At 38.7% G+C, this 23,400-nt stretch overlaps 1 protein-coding gene across 3 annotated transcripts in view; it reads right to left on the minus strand.

Moving 5' to 3' along the window:
* UBN2 (ubinuclein 2) overlaps positions 1 to 23,400 on the minus strand; it is a 103,435-nt gene that overhangs the window by 62,078 nt on the left and 17,957 nt on the right. For all 3 annotated transcript variants that reach the window (XM_079785790.1, XM_079785789.1, XM_079785788.1), the window contains exons 3-6: positions 16,016 to 16,117; positions 11,294 to 11,431; positions 10,311 to 10,414; positions 5,803 to 6,292 (exon numbers count right to left, since the gene is read on the minus strand). In XM_079785790.1, coding sequence (XP_079641916.1) covers positions 5,803 to 6,292; positions 10,311 to 10,414; positions 11,294 to 11,431; positions 16,016 to 16,117 — 834 coding nt within the window. The remainder of the gene's footprint in view (positions 1 to 5,802; positions 6,293 to 10,310; positions 10,415 to 11,293; positions 11,432 to 16,015; positions 16,118 to 23,400) is intronic.

The following is a 23,400-nucleotide window of genomic DNA, read 5'->3' on the forward strand; positions in this document are numbered from 1 at the left end:
TATATATATATATGTGTGTGTGTGTGTGTATATATATATATATATATATATATATATATATATATATATATATTTTTTTTTTTTTTAAAGAATTACTTTAAATGTAAATGGCCTAAATGTTCCAATCAAAAGACTTAGGGTAGCTGAATGAATAAAAAACAAGAGCCATCTATGTTCTGCTTATGCAAGACTCACTTTAGATAAAAAGTCACACAGATTGAAACTGAAGGGATGTAAAAAGATATTACATGCAAATAGAAAAGAAAAGAAAGCTGGGGTAGCAATACTTATATGCGACAAAACAGACTTTAAAATAAGGACTATAAAAGGAGACATAATAATAAATGGGTCAATGCAAGAAGATACAGCAATTGTAAATATCTATTCACCTAACATAGGAGCATCTAAATACATAAAGCAGCACTAGCCGGTTTGGTTCAGTGGATAGAGCAATGGCCTGCAGACTGAAAGGTCCCAGGTTCGATTTCAGTCAAGGGCACATGCCCAGGTTATGGGCTCGATCCCCAGTAGTGGGTGTGCAGGAGGCAGCCAATCAATGAGTCTCTCTCATCATGGATACCTCTCTCTCTCTCCCTCTCCCTTCCTCTCTGAAATCAATATATTAAAAAACATATATATAAAGCAAATATTAATGGGCATAGAAGGAGAAATTAACAGCAATACAATATTAGTGGACTTTATACTCCTCTAACATCATTGGGCAAATCAGAGATAGATTAATATAACGACATAAAATGTCATATCAGATCAAGTTAATAGACAATCCTATAACATTTCATGCAAAACCCAGAGTACACAGTTTTTTCAAGTGCACATGGAATATTCTCCAAGACTGATCAGGCCTAATATGATCACATATTAGGCCACAAACAAGTGTCAATTAATTCAATAACATTGAAAATAGAAAATCTTCTTCTGACCACAAAGATATGAAACTAGAAATCAACTACAAAAAGAAAACTGGAAAAAACACAAACACATGTAGACTAAACAACATGCTATTAACTATTAACAACCAATGGATTAAAGTGGAAATTAAAAAAGATCCTATCTAATAAAAGACTAATATGCAAATTGACCATCACTCCAACACACAAGATGGCCGCCCCCCTGTGGTCAAAGATGGCTGCCCCCATGTGGACACAAAATGGCCGCCACAAGATGGCCAGCAGGGGAGGGCAGTTAGGGGTGACCAGGCCTGCAGGGGAGGGCAGTTAGGGGGCATCAGGCCTGCAGGGGAGGGCAGTTGTGGGCGATCAGGCCAGCAGGGGAGGGCAGTTGGGAGGAACCAGGCCTGCAGGGGAGGGCAGTTAGGGATGATCAGGCCTGCAGGGGAGGGCAGTTAGGGGTGACCAGGCCTGCAGGGGAGGGCAGTTGGGGGTGACTAGGCTGGCAGGGGAGGGCAGATAGGGATAATCGGGCCGGCAGGGGAGGGCAGTTAGGGGCCACCAGGCTGGCAAGGGAAGGAGGTTAGGGGTGACCAGGCCAGCAGGGGAGGGCAGTTAAGAGCGATGAGCTGGCAAGGGAGGGCAGTTAGGCATCGATTAGGCTGGCAGGGGAGTGGTTAGGAGGTGATCAGGCTGGCAGGCAGAAGTGGTTAGGGGCAATCAGGCAGGCAAGCAGGCGAGCAGTTGGGAGCCAGCAGTCCTGGATTGTGAGAGGGATGTCTGACTGCCTGTTTAGGACCGATCCCGGTGAGGTCCCAGATTGGAAAGGGTGCAGGCTGCGCTGAGGGATATCCCCCCATGCACGAATTTCATGCACCCAGCCTCTAGTTTTGAGATAAATTAAAATGAAAACAAAACTCCCTAAAATTTATGGGATGCAGCAAAAGCAGTTCTAATATGTAAAATTAATAGCTATAATACATATCTCAAGAAAGAAAAATCCCAAATAAACAACTTAACTTTATACCAAAACTAGAAAAAGAACAAAACCCAAAATACGTAGAAGAAAGGAAATAATGATCACAGCAGAAATGTAAGATTTAGAGACTAAAAATACACAATAGAAAAGATCAATGAAACTAAGTGCTGGTTCTTTGAAAGGATAAACAAAATCCACAAACTTTTAGCCAGATTGATTCATCAAGGAAAATAGAGAGCCCAAATAAATAAAATCAGAAATGCAAGAGAAGAGGTTACAATCAACACCACAAAAATACAAGGGATCATTAAAGAATAGTATGAAAAATTATATGCCAATAAATTGGTCAATCTAGAAGAAATGGATAAATTCCTAGAAACATACAACTTTTTAAGATTGAACCAAAAAGAAACAGACTCTGAATAGACTAATTACTAGTGATATTGAAACAGTAATTAAAAAACACCCCAAAGCCGAAACCGGTTTGGCTCAGTGGATAGAGCGTCGGCCTGCGGACTCAAGGGTCCTAGGTTCGATTCCGGTCAAGGGCATGTACCTTGGTTGCGGGCACATCCCCAGTAGGGGTTGTGCAAGAGGCAGCTGATTGATGTTTCTAACTCTCTATCCCTCTCTCTTCCTCTCTGTAAAAAATCAATAAAATATATATTAAAAAAACACACCCAAAAAACAAAAGTTCAGAAACAGACAGCTTCACAGGTGGATTTTACCAAACACTTAAAGAAGAATTAATACCTATCCTTGAAAAAATTTAAGAGAAAGGAACTCATTCTACATGGCCAGCACTATCTTAATTCCAAGATCAGACAGGCACTACAAAAACAAAAAACTGCAGGCCAATAGCACTGATGAACATAGATATAAAAATTGTCAACAAAATACTAGCAAATGAAATTCAACAATACAGTAAAAATATTACATACTATGACCAAGTGGTTACCAGGAATGCAAGGATGGTTCAATATCCACAAATTAATTAACACGATACACTGAATCAACAAAACCAAGGATAAAAATATGATCATCTCAATAGATGCAGAAAAAGCATCTGACAATTTTTTTTTCATCTGACAAAATTTAACATCTATTTATGAAAAAAATTTTAGTAAAGTAAGTATAGAGCGAACTTAGCACAACATAATAAAAGCTACATATGACAAATTCATAGCTACAACTTACTCAATGGTGAAAAGCTGGAAGCTTTTCCTCTAAAATCAGGAACAAGACAAGAATGCCCACTCTCACCACTATTATTCAATATATTATTGGAAGTCCTAGCTACAGCAATCAGACAAGAAAAAGAAATAGAAGGCATCCAAATTGTAAAGAAGTAAAACTGTTACTATATGCAGATGACATAATAACAAAAGTCTGTCACATTTCTATACACAAATAACGAATGATCAGCAGAAATTAAGAAAACAATCCTATTCACAACTGCATCAAAAATAGTAAAATACTCAGGAATAAATTTAACCAAGGATGTAAAAGACCTGTATACTCAGAAAACTTTTACACACTTAAGAAATTAAAGAGGACACAAATAAACGAAAGGATATACCATGCTAATGAACTGGAAGAACTAATACCATTAAAATGTCCATACTAGTCCACCTGCTGTGGCTCACTGGTTGAGTGGTTGAGTGTCAACCCATGAATCAGGAGGTCATGGTTTGATTTCTGGTCAGGGCACATGCCCAGGTTGCAGGCTCCATCCCTACTAGGGGGTGTGCAGGAGGCAGCCGATCAATGATTCTCTCTTATCATTGATGTTTCTATCTTTCTCTCCCTCTCCCTTCCTCTTTGAAATCAATAAAAAATATGTTTTAACAAATTATAAATATAAACATCACTAATAAAGCTGAATTTATTGAAAAACAAAACAAAAAAAACAAAGCTGGAGGTAACACATTCCCAGGTTTCAAACAACATTATAAAGCTACAATAACCAAACAGTATGGTACTACCACAAAAACAGACACAAAGATCAATGAAACAATAGAGAACCCAAAAATAAGTGGTGCTAAGAAAACTGAACAGATGTGTGCAAAACAAATTGGACCACTCCCTCATACCATATACAAAAATAAACGCAAATTGAACAAAACATTTTTAAAAATATTTTTTTATTGATTTCAGAGAGGAAGAGAGAGGGAGAGAGAGAAAGAAACATCAATGATGAGAGAGAGTAATTGATTGGCTGCCTCCTACATGCCCCCTACTGGGGATCAAGCCCACAACCCAGGCATGTGCCCTTGACCAGAATCGAACCTGGGACCCTTCAGTCTGCAGGCTGCCACTCTATCCACTGAGCCAAACTGGCTAGGGCATTATTTATTTATTTATTTTTCATTTATTTTTCTTTTAGAGAGAGAGAGGGAGAAAGATAGAAACATCAATTTGTTGTTCCACTTACTTACGCATTCATTCTTTTATGTGCCCTGACCAGAGATCAAACCCAAGTAACCTTGGTATATTGGGACAATGTTGTAACCAAATGAACTACCAGGACAGGGACAGGACTAAAGATTTAAATATAAGACCTGAAATCATAAAACTTCTAGAAGAAAAGATAGGCAGTAAATTTTGACATAAGTCATAGTAATATCATTTTGGCTATGTCCTCTCAAGGAAGGGGAACAACAACCATAAAAATAAGCAAATGGGACTGCATCAAACTAAAAAGCTTCTGCTTTTTAGGATACTATCAATAAAACGAAAAGACAACCTATTAAATGGCAGAATATATTTGTGCAAATGATATATCCAATAAGGGGTTAATATCCAAAATATAAAGAACTCATACAACTCAAGATAAAAAAATAAACACTCCGATCAAAAAATGGGAGAGAACATGAATAGGACATTTCTCCAAGGAAGACATACAAATGGCCAACCAACATGTAAAGATGCTCAAAATCACTAATCATCAGGGAAATGCAAAACAAAACCATAATGAGATACCAAATCACACCAGTCAGAATGGCTATTATCAAAAAAGTAAAAAAATAACAAGTGTTGGTGAGGACGCTGAGATAAGGGAATCCTTGGTGCACTGTTGGTGGGACCTCTATGTGTAAAATAGTATGGAAATTACGCAAAAAACTAAAAACAGAAATACCCACATCACCCAGAAATTTCACTTCTGGGTATTTATCTGAAAAAATTCAAAGCATGAATTAAAAAAGATAAATGCATCCTATGTTCACTGCAGCATTATTTACAATAGCCAAGATTCGGAAGCAACCTAGGTGTCCATGGAAAGAATAAAAAAGATGTGATACATATATACAATGAAATATTTAGCAATAAAAAAGAATGAAATCTTGCCATTTGAGACAAAAGGATAAACCTAGAGGTTACTATGCTAAGTGGAATTAAGTCAGACAAAGTCAAATACCATATGATTTCACTTATATGGAGAATATAAAAAAACAAATGAACAAACAAAACAAAAACAGACTCATAGAAATAAAGATCAAACTGAGGGTTGCCAGAGCTGAGGGAGGTGGGGATAGGTGAAAAAGGTGAAGGTGAATATAGTCATCAATTTTATGATAACTTTGCATAGTGATGGATGATTACTAGACTTAGTTTAGTGTGAAGACATCATAAGGTATATAAATGTCAAATCACTATATTGCAGACCTGAAACTAATATAATTACCAACTATACTTAAATAAGTATAAATAAAATAAATGAAATCAAATGTTTATGCACATAGTCAAAAAACTAAAAAGAAATTATATGTTGCTTATATGAGTATTGGGATTGTCAGTTAGCATTTTTGTCTTAAAAATACATTTATTGTTGTATTTGTGCAACAAGTAAAAAACACACACACACACACACACACACACAAAAACAAACAAACACAAGAGAATTATTCCACTTACTACACGGAGGTCTTCAATACGTTTTTCAAGAAGGACAGGTAAACCCTCTGGGAGTATAGGTACCACCTTGGGCATAACCTGAGAGGCGAAGGTTGGCTGGGTGGTGTTTCCATTCTCTCCTCCTGACTCAGAGAGGGGGCTACCATCGGAAGTAGCATCCAATAATCTGTCAAAGTCAATATCATCTAGTATCTTTAGGGCACTTTCAGCTTCCTGAAACAGTTCATGTTCATTTGTGCTAACAAAAATGGGGAGGTCCGGATCAGCATTGTTCATGTTTAAGTCTGAGACATCATTTCCCAATGTTACAGCAGCGGAGGGGGGTTTATTCAAAGAGGCGGTCATTAAGTTCCCTGGGACTTTAGGGTTAGACTCCTTCTCTAATGCATCCTTCTCTTTCTGAAATTTTCGTATCATGGCAGCTAGAGAAAGAGAATCTTTGTAACGTTTCTTCTTTTTTTCAGATTTGTGTGAATTCAGAGCTACAACTCTGTGAAGAAAAAAAGTAATCAGTTAGGGTATGTATGATTTTCAAGATTAAAGCCCCATGTAAATAAGCAGGCACAGATTATCATTTGACAGGCAGGAAAGTAAATCTCTTATCTATAATAATAAAAGCATAATATGCTAATTAGACCAGATGTCTTTCCGGATGTCCTTTGGGATGACCTTCCGGATGAAGCCGGGGCTGCGAGGGAAGCCCAGGTCCCGGGTGCCAGCTGGCAACTGGGAGAAGGGAGGCCTACTCTTGCACGAATTTCATGCATTGGGCCTCTAGTTAAATTATACTTTTACAATATCATCTTCATCATCATCATCTGGATTGTTGCCTATGAAAGGTAGATAAGTAAGTGAACATTTGAGTGAAGAAAATGAAAGGAATAAAGTCAACAGAAACAAAATGAAAGTAGCTCAGGTTTACTAAAGTATACTAAATTTAACTTACTATTCCTTTTGGACTGTTCACATTCTTTAACACATCTATAAAGTAGTTACCTAAAGAATTAACCAAGTAGAGAAATGTACTTCTGCTGAAAATAGAGTTGCTTTACAACCAGAGAAACCCACATAGTACACCTTCAAACTTATATCCCAGGAGGCTGTGCTACAAACTGCCAAAGAAATACAAAATCCTGTGTATCAATCTGTGAGCCTTCATCCATCACCATGCTCTCTATCTAGATCCTATTTGATCTGCTACTACCTTCTGGTCATTTTTCACTTTCCATTCCAGGAACAGCAGTAGTGAGGCAATCAGCTAGACAAAAATCTTTTCTAAATTCTATGGTTTATATGTTTCTACTAGTGGCCCGGTGCACAAAATTTGTGCACAGGAGGGAGGGTGTCCCTTAGCCTGGCCTGCACCCTTTCCAATCTGGGATCCCATGGGGAACATCCCTGGGGATCCAGCCTAAACCGGCAGTCAGACATTCCTCTCGCAATCCGGGACCCCTGGCTCCTAACCACTCACCTGCTTGCCTGCCTGATTGCCCCTAACCACTCTGCCTGCCGGCCTAATAGCCCCCAAATGCCCCACCCCGCCAGCCTGATAGCCCCCAAATGCTCCCCTCAGCCAGCCTGCTCACCCCCAACTGTCCCCCCTGTCGGCCTGCTCACTCCCAACTGCCCCCCCTGCTGGCCTCACCCCCATCTGCCAACCCTGCCAGCCTGCTCACCTCCAATTGCCCCCCCTGCTGGCATGGTTGCCCCCAACTGCCTCCCCCCTGCCAGCCTGATCGCCCCTAACAGCCTCTGCCTCAGCCCCACTACCATGGCTTTGTCTGGAAGGACGTCTGGAAGGTCTCCCGGTCTAATTAGCATATTACTCTTCTATTAGTATAGATAGATGTGTACTTATAGAACCTAAAAGATTATTAGAATCTTGAAGGTAGGCCCATGTTTCATTTACTGTTATATATACCCACAACCAGAACAGTGCCTGGTATACAATAGGTACTTAACAAATATTTACTCAATGAATAGATCATAAATTTGAGAAAATTATCTATATATATAAAAGCCAAGCAACTGGGAATGCTGGAACGACCAGAATGACTGGTGGCTATGATGCGCACTGCGGCTGGCCAACTGGCCTGAACGTGGGGTGGCCCCTCCCCCAGACTGGAGCTGGCTGGCCAACCTCTCGCAGCCCCTCCCCCTGACTGGCCCGGCCCCCGATCTGTCCCCCCACCCCGATGGGTGCGGGGCCACCGGCCAACAACCTGCGAACCCTCCTCCCAGCCGGCCTGGCCCTGATCGGGCCCTCCCACCCCAATAGGGGTGGGGCTGGCCAGACCCCTCCCGTGCACACATTCAAGCACCGGGCCTCTAGTAAATTCAATAAAAAGCATTGTGTATAGTTTTTATTCCCAAAGAATTTTACTTATTCTATATAATAAAAGGCTAATGTTTGGCTAATGATCGGTCGCAATGACGCGCACTGACCACCAGGGGGCAGACGCTCAATGCAAGAGCTGCCCCCTGGGGGTCAGTGTGCTCCCACAGGGGGAGCTCCACTCAGCTAGAAGCCAGGCTCATGGCTGGCAAGTGCAGCAGCAGTAGCGGGAGCCTCTCCCGCCTCCATGGCAGTGCTAAGGATGTCCAACTGCTTGCTTAGGCCCACTCCCCTAAGCCGTCAATCAGACATCCCCCAAGGGCTCCCAGACTGCAAGAGGGTGCAGGCCGGGCTGAGGGGACCCCCCCCACACCCTGCCGAGTGCATGAATTTCATGCACTAGGCCTCTAGTAAATAATAATCATTTAAAACAACCTTTAGTTATATATACAGGGTGTCACAAAAAAAATGTATACACACTGTAACAGCTCATTTCTATTACATTTTGAAAACAAAATGTATTTTAATAAACACTGCCTTTATAATTATTCAAAGTGTGCATATGTTTTTTTGGGACATCCTACTGGGAATTAAGCCCACAACCCAGGCATGTGCCCTGACCACAAACTGAACCTGCAACCTTTCAGTGTAGAGGACAATGCCTATTGAGTCACAGCAGCCAGGGCTTAACAACTTCTTACTAACTCAAATGTCACTATAATCTCATACTCAGGAGGGTATAAATACCTCCCTATCTCAAATTTTTGGATATCTATAGCCCAAAATTCAGATGTACCTGCCTTGGTAAGGAGGGGAGAAATATCCAGCCTCTCACAAGTTTCTGCACCTTAGTATTTTTTTTAAAAAGTATTTTATTGATTTTAGAGAGGAAGGGAGAGGGAGAGATAGAAACATCAATGATGAGAGAGAATCATTGATTGGCTGCCTCCTGCACGCCCCCTACTGGGGATCGAGCCCAAAATCCAGGCATGTGACCTTGGCCGGAATTGAACCTGGGACCCTTCAGTCCGCAGGCCGACGCTCTATCCATTGAGCCAAACCAGCTAGGGCTCTTCCTTAGTATTTTAAAAAAGCCATAGAGAGATGGGGCAATTGGTAATTTTATGATTACACTAGAGGCCCGATGCACAAAATTCGTGCAAGAGTAGGCCTTCCTTCCCCCTGCTGCCAGCACCGGCTTCCCTCTGGCACCCAGGACCCAGGCTTCCCTCCAGCTGCCCACAGGCACCGCGCTTTCCTTCGGCCTTGGGCAGGCACCTGGGATTCCCTCACAGCCCCGGCTTTGTCCGGAAGGTCATCCAGAAGGACGTCTGGTCTAATTAGCATATTAAGCTTTTATTATTATAGATGGTACAAACATTTTTTTCTTATGACTGATGGTTTCTGAGAAATTTTAACTTGGTTTTTAGAGGCAATATCATTAGCTAAATTCACAAGTGTTAAGGATAGGTAAATAAATGACTGTTTTATATTAACACAATATAACTCGTTTACATATAGACTACTGCCAATCCTCAATCTCCAGATAACTAAGTTTAGTTTTAGTACAAAAAGATTAAAATCATTTGTTCAATGTTTATACCATCTTTTCAAACTGGTTCTTATTGGTAAAATGTTGTAATAAGCAAAATACTTAATGAACCAATTTCTAAATCTGATCTAATACACTGTGAGGCTCTAAGGCAGGGGTGAGGAACCTTTTTTCTGCCAAGGGCCATAATATTTACAACATTATTCGTGGGCCATACAAAATTATCAACTTAAAAATTAGCCTGCTATAAAATAAAATAAAATAAAATAAAATTTTCAACCCTTTATACAAACCCCTAAAAAAAAATTAGCCTACTATATTTGGTCAAACATTTAATTAACTCACCCAGAATGCCTTGGCAGGGCCAGACTAAATGATTTTGAGGGCCTTAAAAGGGCCCACAGGCCGGATGTTCCCCACCCCTGCTCTAAGATGACAAACCCTTCTACTTACTAATAAATACAATATTATCAAAATGTAAGTTAATAGGTCATTGGTATTCATAAATACTGTATTAAATTAGACCCAGCTGAGCTACATTATTTAATGCTAAATATATTTTTCTAAAAGGAGAACTAGTCACACTGTCACAACAGTTCTCTTATGTTTAATTTCACATACCCCAGTTGTTTGGGTACTTTTTTCCTTGGCTTCTTATCCTTTTCCCCTTCCTCTTTCCGCTTCCGCTTCTTCATCTCAATACCATCTTCTTTTATTTTAGGAATCTGCAAAATGATAAAAGAATGTATCACTTATCTAAGTATCAACGCTTTTCTCTGATGCTAGTAATTCAGCACCAAAGGCAGTGTTTTTTCTCAAATTTCAGTCTGCATTAATTTTTGAAAATGCAGATTTTGCCCGGCTGGCATGGCTCAATGGTTGAGCATCAACCTGTGAACCAGGAGGCCCTAGTTTGATTCCTGGTCAGGGCACATGCCCGAGTTTCAGCTTGATTCCTAGTAGAGGGTGTGCAGGAGGCAACCCATCAATGAATCTCTCTCATCACTGATGTTTTCTATTTCTCTCTCTCCCTCTCCCTTCGCTCTGAAATAAAAAAAAACATATAAAAAAGAAAATGCAGATTCTTGGGGTCCACAAGCACTCCCACCCCAGTTTAGATTCAGTTATTTGTGATAGGTCCTTAAACCCTGTATTTTTAACAAACATTTTGGTGATTTTGGTACATCTTTGCCACACTTCAAAGAACACTTATCTAAGAACACTCTCTCCATTTCCCAAATACAATATATATTCTATAGAATTTGCTTTACAAATTGTATCTTAGAAAAAGTAATGGTTATTAATAGACATTTCTATACCAAGATTTAACATATATCCTGGAAATTTAACCATATCCCAGAAACAGATTATTAGACAACATATGTAGAGATAAATTTTTAAAATATAGTTCTGTGATGTAAATATCACTTCCCCATATTTACATAATTTTACTTTAAAGCATGTAATTAACTATGGATTCATTAAAGAATGGTTAGCAATTTACTTTCCCTTCTAGTCACAGTGTAAAGCACAAGTAAAAGTCAAAAAAGCATATCTTATTAATTGAATGCTATCATTACTGTTGCAATTTCGAATAAACTCACTTTGGATGGTTTGTGCTTTTGGTCATCTGTAATATCTTCTTCTTCAGTATCTGAAGCTTGGCGAAACTGTAGAGTGCCAGTGTTGATATAAAATCCTCCATATTTTGTTGTTAGAGAAGCAGGAACTAATTCATCATACTAGATTAAGAAAAAAAAGTTTCATATATATCCTATTATCTTTAATTCTATAAATATGCCAAATAAATTCAATCACCAGGTCAGCATCTTCCTTAAATCCTAACTGCAAAACTAACAGCAGTGAGTATGTTTCTGGAATAAGTTTAGAAAAAGTTAGTATCTAGAATAAAAATAAGCTCTAATCATTCAGCATTTATTAGAAAGGCACTTCTGGAACAATGGAACAAATTCTAAATATATCATCTACTGAAAAAATTTAAGGATCACTGCTACTATTTTTAGTGACAATGATTCTGATGAGAAATTCAAACAAGTTAAAACAGATTACTAAAAGTCCAGGCAGCCCTAGCTGGTTTGGCTCAGCAGATGGAGCGTCAGCCTGCAGACCAAAGGGTCCCTGGTTCGATTCGGGTCAAGGGCACGTACCTCGGGTGCACGATCCTCCTTGGCACAGGCCCAGGTCGGGTCTCTTGCAGGAGGCAACCGATCAATGTGTTTCCCTCACATCGATATTTCTGTCTGTCTTTCCCTCTCTCTTTCACTCTCTCTAAAAATCAATGGGAAAATATCCTCGAGTGAGGATTTTTAAATAAATAAATTAAGTAATAATAAATGTCCAGACAAATAATAAATTTCATTTCCTACTACATCAGTATATAATTTTATTCATAAGGAGATTATAAAAAATAACAAGGTTAACAAGGAAAACCACTATAAATACATAAAATGTTTAAGAAAAGAAAAAAAGTAACGAAGTTATTTCTTTTGTCTTAGCTCTAAGTTTCTAAGTGGAGAAAACATTTTAAACGTTCAAAAGGAAAACAGCATGTACATGTTTTAAAGGGAAGCAGAAAAGGAACTGCCGCGTTCAGTAAGCACACACTGGGGCCTAATGAGCTAGGCACTTTGCTTGGAGCAAGAGACTCAAATTGCCTAAATCAGACTGAAGGTCTGACTTAGAATATCCTTAAAGCTGATGTCCTCTAAATCTGGATTTTAAAGCTTATCATATCTCACTTGATGAAGATGGACAAAGTGCAACCATTAAATGGTCAATCTTAACCAAATGAAGGCATTTGTATCGGGAGAGAAAAAAGAAACTACTTATCTAACAGAAACGAGATATCTGCTACCTGGAGTCTCCAGAACTCTATCTATTTAAGGGTTCTTATTATATAACTAGTCTTTAAGGAAGTCAGATTTTTAAAGAAAGTTCTTTGCCATTGGCAAGAAATCTATTCAACATACTAGTTACTATAAGAATATTAAGGTTAAGTACAAAAGTTCTGATTTTAACATGTGTCCTTTTAAATTATATGGAAAATGGAAAAGAAAAAATATCTGGTTTAATCATCTAGAATCAAAAAAAGAAATGAAGTGAGAAAAGAAAAAGAAAAAAAATCCATGAAGTCCTTTCTTGTTGCTCTACTCCATGGGCCACATAAAGATCTACAGGTAAGACTTTCAGAAGGGGTCCAGTACTATCTACAAGTAAACGAGTGATGGAAGGAGTAAAGGATTAAAAGTGAAAAGACTTTTATTTCGTAATTACTTTGAAAATGTATAATTTAGATAAGATAAATACACCTGTCCTTCTGCTTACATATACTTGCACACTGTTTTATAATGTACTATTCTTTTTCTTATACATTGTTTCACTTGGTCTTTCTGACACCCTTGTGAGGTAAGGAAGGCAAATATTTTTTCATTTGAAAACCAGATTCAGAGCAGTCAAGAACCTTGCCAGAGTAATTTTATTAGCTTTATTGGCAGTTACTGGCTGACTCCCCACCCATCCACTACCCCAAGCAGCTTCTCACCTGGGAAACACCCTCATCACTAGGTGTTCGAGCAGGTGGATATGCTTAACATGTGTCTTCCGCAGTATTCTGCTGAGCTTTCCCTACCAGAGCACTCTTCAGGAGAGCAAATTCTCTATGCAAATGTCATTTATTCTTTCAGGTAGAATGTGTTAAGATCCAATGGAGCACTGCACTTGAGAATCAGAAGGCTTGGATTCAAATCCTTTGCCAATGATTAGTTACTGTGACCCAGAGCAAATCACTTAACATCAATATTTTGGAATTGTAACACAAGAGGAAAGTTCTAGTGAAATTAAAAAGACAACCTAAATAAAAGTGTTACTCGTGTCTGGTATTATTATTTATTAATAATAAAAAAAAATTTCTTTCAGTCTTTTAAAAATTTGGAAGCATATAAGTGTGAGACTAAAAATATCTTCAATGTCATTTATTTTCATATATTTATAGCAATAAGCACATGATTCTGAAAATTAATTATAACAGATTATTTTCACTCTCTATCAAATAATATAAGAACAGTAAAAGCTTACTGGCAACATAATCAATGGTAAGAACAGTGAATCATTTAGTTGGATCACACTGTTTTATGTTTGAATTATCTCATAGAAAGAACCAAATAATCTGTTAAAGACAACAATATGTAATTATTTATCTGTCATTAAACAACCTGAACTTTGAGTTTGATTCCCTGTTACAAAACAGTGACGTACCTTATCCTATAATGTAAGTAATTATATAAGTTTTATACAACTTATACCTACAAAATTTATCCTTATTTATTAAAGCTGTAGCTTTCAAATTTTCTTTACCACAACCAGGTGAAAAATACATTACACATCAACATCAAAATCCAGTGCACATGAACACACACATGCACATAAACAAAATCACAGAGCCTATCAGTGGTTTACTATGACAGCTCCTATTATTTTCTATCTCATTTTCTTTAAAAATGCTGGTCACTCTCTAAATTGATATATAATCCAATTATGGACTACAAAAGTCAGTTTGCAAAACACTTTATTTGAAAATTCTGAATACTACAGAAGAAAATATTGAAAATGCTATTTATGAAAGGCAAAACTATGGAGAGAGTAAAAAGATTAGTGGTTGCCAGGGCATAGGGAGGCGCAAATAGGCAGGGCAGATTTCTTAGGGCAGTGAAACTATTCTGTATGGTACTATAATGGTCATTATACATTTGTCAAAACCCACAGAATGTACACCAAGAGTGAACCCTAAAGTAAACTATGGACTTTGGGTGATGATGTGTCAATGTAGGTTCCTTATAACTAATGTACCACTCTGGTGGGGGAGTGCTGATAATGGGGGAGGCTGTATATGTGTGAGGACAGGGAATACATGGAAATCTCTGTACCTTCTGCTCAATTTTGCTGTGAACCTGAAATTGCTCTAAAATTAAGTTTATTAATTTTAAAAAATGCTTTTTATATAAGCCACAGTACATGAAATGTCCATTTATATATGACTAAGTTCCTTTTTGGGTTATTTTAAATTCAAAGTCTATTTTACATATAATGTTGGCTTTAATGCTTTTTACATGCTTTATGTTTTTCAGCATGTCATTATCTTATTGGAGTCTCAGAGTAATTCTGCTGGACAAGCCAATCATAGCAAAGTGGATGATGCTGAAAGACCTGCTCTGGGTCTATGGCAAATTAGAAACAGAGTCAGGTCTAGAATCTAGGACTTTTGAGTTCCAAATCAAGTCAAGACTCTTGACAATATGCCATGGCCTAACCTACTCATTGACAACCTCTATTCTAAAGGGTACAGTCAGTATTTTACTTCTACAAGCCAGGATGCCTGGTAGGGTTAACCAGTTTATGTCAGAACACCAAAGTAACTTAGAAGGATGACAGGGTCTCCAGTATGTCTCATGCTCGAAGCCCGTCCTATCACTCTCCTACCACATCATATGCCTTGTCATTATCTATGCAACCAAGCACTGTCATAACAGAAAAAAGACATATTTACTTGTGGGTAGTATAATAATCACTTCAGTGTCACTTTCTATATATCCTACATAATCACTGCGCACTGAAAAGAATATCATAACAACAATATTTAGACTACACTAGTACTCTGAGAAGAATGTAAGAACATATACCTTACCTACCCAAAACATGACATACCCTCCTTCAGTTGCTATGGGATCAATGGACTGCCATAGGCTTTAAATGCTCTCTTAAATCCCCTTCCTTTTATAAGAGAAAGAGGATTCCAGGGGAAAAGGCATAGGGCTTGATCAAAACATGCTGGTAAAAGGCTGGCATTAAATTACCGCCATTGTAGTAAGTCTTGGCAGCAATAAAAAAATCAAAATCAAGTAAATTTTAAAGATGTCTCCAGATTAACTTTAACCCAGTAGCTCCAATTCTCAAGATCACATGATTCTTATATGGAAGTCATTTGAAAACACACCTGGCCCAAGTTTGGGAATATCAATAAAAATTCAAGATGTAAATACTCTTTGATCAATAAATTCCACTGCTAGAAATTTATCCTACACATATATTTGCACTCTATAATTATCTTACACACATATTTACTCAAGAACACAAAGTGTACACAGACGCTCAATTATTTGTAGGTACATAAAACTAGAAACAATTTAAATGTATATCAAAAGGGGATTAGTTTGTAAAAACATTCACTGAACTATTTTACTTACTTTATCTTACCCTTGACTTCTATTCCCAACAAATAATTACTGCTATATTAAAGATGCATTACTCACAGCCTCTGAGTTATCAATAAATGGATCTGTCTCATCATAGCCAAAGCCTATATCAATTAAATCTTGTAGCCGATCCTTCCGGTGTTTACGGGGTTTCCCACCCTGCAAAGAACAAATATGTTAGAATGATTCAGTACTCATGCTATTTCCATAAAGTTGAAAAATACATGTTGGAAGAATCCCAAATAATTTCTGTAGGCAATCTCCCCTCCAGGAAGTTGAATTTAAGTCCTCTGATGTCTTGAATGTAAGTTGTGCTTAGGGACTTGCTCTCAAGGAACAGAGTATGAAAAAGAGCAGCCAAAGTAACCTTACAGTAAATAACCCGGCCACCATTACCTCAGCCAGGTGATCAAGGTCAACATCAACAATGATAAGTCATGTTGATAGTATATACCCTTGACATCATGTGATAAAAATGGCACTTTACCTTTGTGCTCTTTCTCTCAAAAGCCTATAATCCTAGTTATAGTAACAATGAGAAAAGCATCATGACAAACTAAACCATGAGAAAAACATCAAATAAACTAATTTGAGAAATATTCTATAAATAACTGACTAGTATTCCTCAAAGTTGTCAAGATTATAAAAAACAAGGAAAGCCCTATCTGGTTTGGCTCAATGGATAGAGCACTGGCCTGCGGACTGAAGGGTCCCAGGTTCAATTCCCAGTCAGGGCACATACCTGGGTTGCAGGTGATTCCCAGGATGGGGCATGTAGGAGGCAGCCGATCAATGATTCTCTCTCATCATTGATGTTTCTATCTCTCTCTCCCTCTCCCTTCCTCTCTGAAATCAATAATAAAAAAACCCACAAGGAAAATATGAAAAACTGTCACAGTCTAGATGAGCCTCAAGAGACATAATGACTAAGTGTGCTGCTGTACTCTGGATGGTATCCGAAAAAAACTAAAAAGAACATTAGTGGGGGAACTAGTAAAATCTGAAAAAGTGTGCAATTTAATTAGTAGCAGTGTACCAATGTTGGATTGTTAAGGTAACAAATGTGCTATATAGCTGTAAGATGTTCTAAGGAAGAGTGGGTGAGGACTACATAGGAATCCTTTATATTAGCTTTGCAACTTTCCAATAAACCAAACTATTCTTATTTTTAAAATTGCCATAGAATTATACACACAGACATACAAGAAAATAAAAAAATGAGTGCATGCAAAAACTGGTGAAATTTGAATAAGGTCTGTATTACAGTTAATTGTATTGTGCCAGTGTCAATTTCCTAGTTTTGATAACTCTACTTACATAAAAGATATTACTACTGGGAGAAAATGGAAAATGGGTATAAAGGACCTCTCTGCACTATTATCTGCAGCTTCTTGTGAGTTTATTATAATTCTTTCCAGATAAAAAATTTTTTAAAAGTGAAACAACAGCCCGGCTGGTGTTGCTCGGTGGTTGAGCATCAACCCGTGAACCTACAACTATCATTCTATTCATTCTATTTCCCTGCCTTAAAACTTTATTATTCGCTAAAATTAAAAAGGCTGGTAATACCAAGTGTTAACAAGAGGAAGAATTAAAACATTCCTACACAGCTGGTGCAAAATGATACAGCCACTTTGAGTCTGTTTCTGTTTTGTTAGTTCCTTTATTCTGTTCTTTAGACTCCACATATAAGTGAAATCATATGGTATTTGTCTTCTTTTGTCTGACTTATTTCACTTAGCTTAATACCCTCTAGGTCCATCCATAGTAAGATTCCAATATTTTTTATAGTCAAGTAATACGTATTCCATTATATGTATGTACCCAGAGCAGCACTAATCATAGCATCCAAAAACTGAAGACAACCCAATGCCCATCACCCAGTGAATGGATCTGGATTACTATGCAACCAAAGAGAAAGGAACTACTAATACATGCAATACACGGATGAATTTCAGAAGCATGATGCTAAGTGAAAGAAGCATAAGATCCTAAGATTCCATTTACAGGAAACTCTAGAAAAGGCAAAAAAAAAAAAAAAAAAAAAAAAAAATCCAAAAACCTAGTGACAGGAGGTAGATCAGAGGTTGCCAGAGGTCAGGTCAGGGCTGGAGGGAGAGGATTATCTGTAGAGAAATAAAAAGGAACTTTCTGGGGTGAAGAAATTGTTCTATATCATGATTGTGGCAGTAGAATATGTGTGCACTTGCCAAAACTCATCAAACTGCACATTTAAATTGATAAATTGTAATCTATTTTAATTATATTTCAATAATGCTGATTTTTAAACCCCTTGTGATTATTTCTACTTCAACTCTCTCCCTCTACAAAGCTTTATTCATATGATTATTCACACCTATAGCTTTCTTTCCATTCTGCCATAGCTATAATGTTGGCTATTATTTTTCACTTAAATTTAATGGATGCCTTAATTAGCCTCTCGTCCCTTATCCTCAATTTATCCTACATAACATCATTTAATTAATATTTCTAAAATAGCATTTTATATCTTTCTCCTGCTCAAAATGCTTTAGAAGCAATCTACCTATTATAGGATAAATCTAAAACCCTTACTAGGGCATTAACAAAATGTTTTCTACATGTTGACTCAAAACTAACTTTCCAACTTTTTCTTAAAATTATCTTAAACACTTTGATCCATTCAATCTATCCACTCACCCCAAACACATTGCTTATCTTTCCTCATTCTTTCCCCTTATTTGCAATAATCTCTTAATCCTCTTTAAATTCTCCCACCTTCACAGCTCAACCCAAGTTTTAAATCTTTTCTCCTTGGCGCTTTCAACGTAAAAATCACAATGATCTTTTTTTGCTGTCCTAACATTTTTTTTGTTTGTTTGTTTAGGCACTAGCTGCCTATGAGACTGACCTAGGGAAAACTAAAAAAACAACAATAAAAACCAAATAGCTTCTGTTGTAATAGGCAGAATCAGCCATATGCATAAGTATAAATAACTTATGGATAATTGGAAATTTAGGAACATTTAAGTCTAGTCAAGGAAACCAGCAGTTACCACAGGAAACATTAGTTGTTTTTAATAGTTCTGAGGCCATAATAATCTAATATATGCAGAAAATGGTTAAATAAGTAAAGATGAGTATAATCAATGATAGTAAACAAAATATCTAAAGCTTTACTTAATTATAATTGTATTAATCTCAAAAAGGATCGTACAGCCCTAGCTGGTTTGGCTCAATGAATAGAGCATTGGCCTGTGGACTGAAGGGTCCCAGGTTCGATTCCGGCCAAGGGCACATGCCTGGGTTGCGGGCTCGGTCCCCAGTAGGGGGCATGCAGGAGGCAGCCAATCAATGATTCTCTCTCATCATTGATGTTTCTATCTCTCTCTCCCTCTCCTTTCCTCTCTAAAATCAATAAAATATATTTAAAAAAAAAAAGATCATACAAACTGAAGATCTTTACTAAGTATTACTAGTATATCAATTATAGTACCATAACAATGATAAAGGTATAAATTGTACATACTATGACACATCCATTCAATGTTAATAATCATTTTAAAACATGGTTGCCCTGAAAAAAAAATATAGCTGGTTTGGCTCAGTGGATAGTGTGTCGACCTGCGGACTGAAGGGTCCCGGAGTCAATTCCGGTCAAGGGCACATGCCTGGTTGCGGGCTCAACCCCCAGTAGGGGACGTGCAGGAGGCAGCCAATCAATGATTCTTTCTCATCATTGATGTTTCTACCTCTCTCCCCCTGTCCCTTCCTATCTGGAATCAATAAAAATATATTTAAAAAAACAAACAAAAAACATGGCTGCCCGGGCCAGTGCTGATACATGGTTAGAGCATCAGTGCACACAGAAGGGTTGTAGGTTTGATTCCTCCTCAAGGGCACTTACCTGGGTTGCAGAAGCAACTAATTGATGTGTTTCTCTCACATCAATATTTCTTTCTCCTCCCCCGCCCCCATCCTTTTCACTCTCTAAAAATCAATGGAAGATTAAAAATGGCGGGGGAGTAAATGGATGCTATACAGACACGCTCCCAGGAGCAAACTGCAATTACAACTAAAATAAAGACTTCCTGAATAATCAAATGAAGACTCATTTGAGAGAACCCTGATAACAGAGGACCGAAAGTGGAGACCACAATAGAGAATGATAGGAGGAGCAAAGGTGCAAAAGGGCTGGCCAGGCTTCCACATACAGCAACTGAGGTTCCGGAGAGATATCTCAGGTATGGGGGGTTGCCACTGAGAACCCTGGGGTCTAATCCCCAAGCTGGGTCCCCCAGCAGAGAACAACAGAACTGAGAAGGGCACCCACATAACATCTGGCTGTGAAAAGCAGTGGGGTTGCTTCCTGCAGAGAGACGGCTGGAAATGCAGGCATCCTCTGAAAGGGCCAATGCACAAAATTCCGTGTGCAGCCACTCACCTTGTGCTCCGACAGAGGGAGGGCAGAGTGGACTGGAGCTGTGTGAGCAAAAGCCAGGATTGGGGCTCTGGGGGCAGACACCCCGGTTTTCTGTGAGGAGGTCATCTTTCTCACAGACATTTGCTATACAGGGTGGATCCAGAGACATGGAAGTATGGAACAGAGTGTGGAATCTCAGAGGGAAGGCAGGAGAGGGTGGGTGGGTGGGAGGTAATCAAAGACCTTGTATGCATATATGCATAAGTCATGAACACAGACAATAGGGAGGTGAAGGCCTGGGGCGAGGGGTGGGGACGAGCTGGAGGGGGGCAAAGGGGAAAAAAGGGGACATATGTAATACTTTCAACAATAAAGATCTAAAGTAATAATCCTATATAATAAAAGCTTAATATGCTAAGTGTCCGACCATTTGACCAGTCGCTACGATGCGCACTGACCACCAGGGGCAGACGCTTTGACCAGCAGGTTAGTTTGCTGCTGGGGTCTGGCTGATTGGGACTGGGTGAGTCGGTCTGGACATGCCCTGGAGCCCTCCCGCGGTCCTTCCCCGGCCCAGATTGTGCACTGGTGGGGTCCCTTGGCCTGGCCTGCGCCCTCTTGCAATCCAGGAACCCTTGGGGGATGTTGGCGAGCTAGTTTCAGCCCGATCCCTGCAGGCCAGGCTGAGGGACCACTGGTGCACGAATCTGTGCACCGGACCTCTAGTATATATATAAAATGCTCTAAGAATCATAACAAGCAGATAACTGTGGTTATTAGCAATGAAAAAGGATATAATTTGAGACAGTAGTGAAGAAAAACTTTGGCTTAATATATATTACTTGAATTTGTTTTTAATAACAGGAACGTATTCATGTGTTACTCAGGTGATTTAAAAGAAATTTTTAGGTGCAAGAGAGCATATATGTAAGCACACATGCATTTCAAAAAACTCGGAAAGGATAATCATCAAGCCATTAAGAGTGGTTATGCCTAGCAATGGATTTATACATGACTAGGGGATTTTTACTTTCTTCTGTTTATCTGTATTTATACATTCTTTACAATGAACAAAATATTTGAGATATGTAAATGTTTACATAAACATAGATCTCTGGAAAAACCTCAAACAGCAATTATCTCTGAGGAGGAAACCAGTTGGCTGGGGTAGAGAGAAGATTTACTTTTCATATTATCTTTTGACGTTTTATTAACCCTTTGCACTCGCTTGCTTTTTTCTCGATTCCTTTATTCTAATGCTCACACTCGACATCCGAGTGCAAAGGTTAAGTACATATATTACCCATTCAAGAAATTTTATTTTCTTAGGTCTGGTCCATCACATGTTCAACAGCATTCAGTTTTTGACTGCAATCCCACTGGGCAAAGAGCTTTGGATAACCTATATTTGACACACCCATGCCTTAATAGCTCTTCCTTAAATCCCTCTCCAATAGCCAAGGTTACAGTCTTTTCTCTACCTATCAATGGCTTTCAGGCATATCCAGTTACCTCCTTCAACATAGAGGCCACCAGTTTTCTGACCTCAGTTTACTTTTCTTCAGCTTCTGTCCTTCCCTGGAAAAACTTCTCCCCCTGCCTGTCTCCTGCCTTCCCCATCCCCTTTTATATTCTCCAACTTCAGTTCTCTAGTTCCCCAATTATGTCAAAAGTCAGTGACATGCAAATGGTATAAACTGGAACCAAACTTCTGACAGTTGCAAAAAAGGCACAAACCAGTTAACTCATAAATATTTTTTTAATATATTTTATTGATTTTTTACAGAGAGGAAGAGAGAGGGACAGAGAGTTAGAAACATCGATGAGAGAGAGACATCGATCAGCTGCCTCCTGCACAACCCCCACTGGGGATGTGCCCGCAACCAAGGTACATGCCCTTGACCGGAATCGAACCTGGGACCTTTCAGTCCGAAGGCTGACGCTCTAGCCACTGAGCCAAACCAGTCTCGGCTACTCATAAATATTAACATTACAGCTCTAGCCAGTTTGGCTCAGTGGATAGAGCGTCAGCCTGTGGACTGAAGGGTCCCGGGTTTGATTACGGTCAAGGGCACATGCCGAGGTTGCAGGCTCAATCCCCAGTAGGGGGTGTGCAGGAGGCAGCCAATCAATGATATTCTCATCATTGATGTTTCTCTCTCTCTCTCTCTCTCCCCCCCCCCTTCCTCTCTGAAATCACTAAAAATATATTTTAAAAAAATATTAACATTACACTAAAGTAACTCAAAATTGATTGGCAAAGGATTATTTTATAGTGTCTTCCCTACCACTTATTTTGAAGTGCTTTTTCAGCATCCTTAACAAGAATATTCCCTGCAGCAGAATCAAAGTCTTACTTGATAAATTCTCTGGATCTCTGTGGTGAATGTTAACAGTTTACATAATAAATACATCTTACAAAAATACAAAATGTACTAGAGGCCCAGTGCACGAAATTCGTGCAGAGGTATGGTCCCTAGGCCTGGCCGGAGATCAGGGCTGATCAGGTTCCCGGCCTCCCCGTCTCCTCCTTCCCTCACTCCCTCAGCGCCCCACCACTGCCACTGGTCGCCACCATGTTCCATGCCGCCCCCTTGGTGGTCAGCGCATGTCATAGAGAGTGATCGAACTCCCGTTCTCCCAGTCAAACTCCTGATGTGACACTGCATATTAGCCTTTTATATATACAGATTTTAAAAAAAACAACACACAAAAAAAACAACAACCCTTGAATTTTTGCTACATCTAAAATGAAGGAACCCTTTTAAGATTATTCCCCTAGGGTATTAGTTCACTATGACTCAGAAGAAAATTACTTACTGAGTCATTAGTACCTGCTTAACTTGATATTCAGTGTTTCAAGCCAATGCAGTCTGATTACACTGTAACACTAAGCTGGAAAACATATAAATAAACAAGATATTCTTAGCACAGGACCCCTTATTGCCTCCAAGAAATAAGAAATCTAATTAATAACCAACATCCATTTATCACCTATGAAAGACAGATCAAGCATGACACTTATTGCTAAGATTTCAGT

The sequence above is a fragment of the Cnephaeus nilssonii genome, assembly GCF_951640355.1.
Source record: "Cnephaeus nilssonii genome assembly, chromosome: 12".
NCBI classification, from domain to species: Eukaryota; Metazoa; Chordata; class Mammalia; order Chiroptera; family Vespertilionidae; genus Cnephaeus; species Cnephaeus nilssonii.